This window comes from Brassica oleracea, chromosome C2 (genome assembly GCF_000695525.1).
Source record: "Brassica oleracea var. oleracea cultivar TO1000 chromosome C2, BOL, whole genome shotgun sequence".
Lineage (NCBI taxonomy): Eukaryota > Viridiplantae > Streptophyta > Magnoliopsida > Brassicales > Brassicaceae > Brassica > Brassica oleracea.
In genome coordinates this window covers 46,036,029-46,039,392 of record NC_027749.1, presented here as the reverse complement: position 1 = coordinate 46,039,392, position 3,364 = coordinate 46,036,029, and the positions used below count along the sequence as shown (strand labels likewise).

Sequence of the window (3,364 nt, the reverse complement as noted above, 5' to 3'; positions counted from 1 at the left end):
TATTGCTGAGCATGCTCTAAATGTAGATTGAAGAGAAACGCGGACAGCAACATAAATTCATAATTGTCGTCAAAAGAAATAAAACATGAGAGAACCTCTCTTTACTATTCTCTAGCGATCGTAGATTAATCCACAATTTTCTCTTTTTCACTTAAAATAGTTTTTTTTTTCAAGGTATCTATATAAACTCAGTTCTCTCCAAACTAAATCATCCAAAAATTCAAAAAATAAAAAAAGAAAGAAAAACATTTATATAACAAAAAAAAGAGAGAGGAACATGGCTAATAAAAACGTACTAGGATTATATTTGATGTTTCTAGTAGTATCAAGTGTGGTCTACGAGGCGCAAGGAACTTTCTTGCTAAAGATGTACTTGAAGAGGAAATTTTTACGAAATACAAGGAACTTTACACCATTCGCATGCAAAGGTATGTTATTATTAATGAGTAGACTTAAACGTGGGTGTCCCGCGACTGAAGGGTTCAAGACTTTCTTTTCACTGTTCACGTCTTACGTGAAATTCATCAAAACGGCACCTACCACATCGAATACCGATACTCAGCTAACAACAAAAGTTGACGCCCTCACCAATGCTATATCTGTGTTGACTGGTACTAAAAGCGGAGTAAGTACCTATAACGTAACACTGTAACGTTCGTATTGAGACTATGGTTAAAGAATTTTCAGTGTGGATTGTCTTAGATATTATTTTCTTACTGATCTTTTTGGAACAGTCGAATTCGAATTTTAGAGAGACCATGCTGTCAATGGGAAAGACTTTGATTGAGCAGAAGAGGAGTACTTCACAGCGCATGACACATCAGCAAAAGAAAGTGTTGGTTGCGGCTATGGTGCAATGGACTAAAACGGTAGCTACATTGGTGAAAACAGCCGTAGAGACAGCAGGAAAGTCTATTGATGTATCGAACCTAGGGCTTGACGTTGATGTTAACTCCATTGTTGGAAGTGGAAGTGATGAAAGCCCAGAAAGCGGTTCCCCTGGCAGTGATAGTCCCACAACCACCAGTTCAGGAAGCAATACTGATTCAGGTTCAATCATTTACGAAGACACTACCGGTGGAGGTTCAAGCAGTCCGAGTGGAAGTCCCGCAGACAGCCCTTCTTCTACCATGACCACACAATCCGCCGGTTCTACCCCGGGCAGCCAAAGTGGTACAACCACAGAGAGCCCGAATGATACAACTACAGAGAGCCCCAGTGGTACAACCACGGAGAGCCCGAGTGGTTGTGACAGCCCGAGTGGAAGTCCCACTGACAGCCCGAGTGATACAACCACAGAGAGCCCGAGTGGTACAACCACGGAGAGCCCGAGTGATACAACCACGGGGATTCCGAGTGGAAGTCCCACAGACAGTCCGAGTGGTGCAACCACGGAGAGCCCGAGTGATACAACCACGGACAGCCCGAGTGATACAACCACGGGGAGCCCGAGTGGAAGTCCCACGAACAGCCCGAGTGGTGCAACCACTGACAGCCCGAGTGGTGCTACCACGGACAGCCAGAGTGATACAACCACGGAAAGCCCGACTGATACAACCACGGGGAGCCCGAGTGGAAGTCCCACGGACAGCCCGAGTGGTGCAACCACGGACAGCCCGAGTGGTGCAACCACGGAGAGCCAGAGTGATACAAACACGGAGAGCCCGACTGATACAACCACGGGGAGCCCGAGTGGAAGTCCCACGGACAGCCCAAGTGGAAGTCCCACCGACAGCCCGAGTGGTGCAACCACGGAGAGCCCGAGTGGTGCAGCCACGGACAGCCCGAGTGATACAACCACGGGGAGCCCAAGTGGAAGTCCCACGGACAGCCCAAGTGGAAGTCCCACGGACAGCCCAAGTGGTGCAACTACGGACAGCCCAAGTGGTGCAACTACGGACAGCCTGAGTGGTACAACCACGGAAAGTCCGAATGGAAGTCCCACGGGCAGCCCTTCTGGTACAACCACAGACAGCCCGAGTGGAAGTCCCACGGACAGCCCGAGTGGAAGTCCCATGGACAGCGAAAGCTCACAAAGTTCAACAAGTAGCTCATCAACAACATCAGCGAAAGAAGTCGAGATTCAAACATCCAAAGAAGCAAGGTCGTTCATTCATGCCCTGGAGAAGAAGTACGCAGGAACGGTACAACTCGACACTTTCTTCGAGAAACTCAAGACTTCCATGTCTGCTTCCACAAAGATCTCTAACACTGACGAAAAACGCTTCGTTTCTAAAATGAGTTCTGCTGTTAGTGCAGTGTCCGAGGCCGCAACTACTGTTAGTTCAAAGTTAGCCAAATCACCAGAGGTGCGTATGAAAAAAAAAAATCATGTTTTCAGCTAATCTTATATTCTTTTGATTAAAATAATCTCATCTTTTTTTGGTGCACTAGGCGAAGAGCCGCATGGAATCTTCCAAAGAAAAATTGATGAAGACTTACAAAGAACTAGAAGACGTAAACAGTAAAATAGTGAGCGAGAATAAAGGCAAGACAGTGTCGTCCACACAAAAGTCAGAGCTTAAGCAGACACTCAGTAAATGGGAACAAGTCACCACCCAGTTTGTGGAGAATCTTGTTTCTTCGAGTTCTTCATCTTCCTCATCTTCCTCTCAGTCTCAGCAATCTCAACAGTCTCAAAAATCTCATCAGTCTCAACAGTCTCAGCAGGGCAGTACCATGAAGACTGAGACCAATTGATGCGACTCAAATCATCAAGAAAGACAAACTAGTACCGCCATATTTGATAATCAGTTACCAACTAGAGGTTTTTGTTTCTTTCAATAAGACTAAGATCGGTGTAGGCTGCAATGTCTACCTATAGACCGACGTATGCAAATAATGTACACTGTATGCGCTCTCTCTATGCTTTACAAAGAGAAGCAAGCGAGATCCATTAAAAGGGATTTTGAATAGTGTTTTGTGTTCCTACCCATATTTTGTTTTTAAACTTGTATTCTTATGATCATGGTAGTTTCTAGGTGGACTAGTGGTTACAAATTTAATTGTGGAAAGGAATTTATAAGAGAATATTATTATCTAACATTCAAATATAATAAATTTATAGAAATTTATCTAAATAAAATAATAAATGTTTTGTTTGCTAAATAATAAAATAATAAATGTTACATGCAATGTATTCAGTTCACTCATATATCATTTACATGAACAATAACAAAAAAAAATTGTTTTGAAAGAATGTTAAATTTATCCAGACAAAAAAACTTTTGTACACTGAGTGTGATTTCCAAGCATAGTGTGTATGAATAATTCACAAAACCAGAAAACAAGTAACTGAACTTGTTATCTTGTATCAAACCAAAGCCTCATGGCATCCTCGTATGCATCCCCTCAATGAGGAGAT

The 3,364-nt window shown here is 43.4% G+C and overlaps 1 protein-coding gene across 1 annotated transcript; it reads left to right on the top strand.

Moving 5' to 3' along the window:
* Positions 1 to 227: 227 nt before the first annotated feature.
* On the top strand, positions 228 to 3,067 carry LOC106326821 (clumping factor A-like). The gene is made up of 3 exons (XM_013764752.1): positions 228 to 625; positions 735 to 2,309; positions 2,395 to 3,067. Exons 1-3 carry the CDS (start codon positions 278 to 280, stop codon positions 2,698 to 2,700), a joined length of 2,229 nt encoding a protein of 742 aa, XP_013620206.1. The 5' UTR covers positions 228 to 277; the 3' UTR covers positions 2,701 to 3,067.
* The last annotated feature ends 297 nt before the right edge of the window (positions 3,068 to 3,364 follow it).

What these genes read in the sequence shown, in the direction of transcription:
- LOC106326821 (XM_013764752.1), top strand. Translation starts at nt 278, where the DNA reads ATGGCTAATAAAAACGTACTAGGATTATATTTGATGTTTCTAGTAGTA. An exon ending in TGACTGGTACTAAAAGCGGA is followed by an intron (nt 626 to 734) that starts GTAAGTACCTAT and finishes TTTTTGGAACAG; the next exon opens with TCGAATTCGAATTTTAGAGA. An exon ending in AGTTAGCCAAATCACCAGAG is followed by an intron (nt 2,310 to 2,394) that starts GTGCGTATGAAA and finishes TTGGTGCACTAG; the next exon opens with GCGAAGAGCCGCATGGAATC.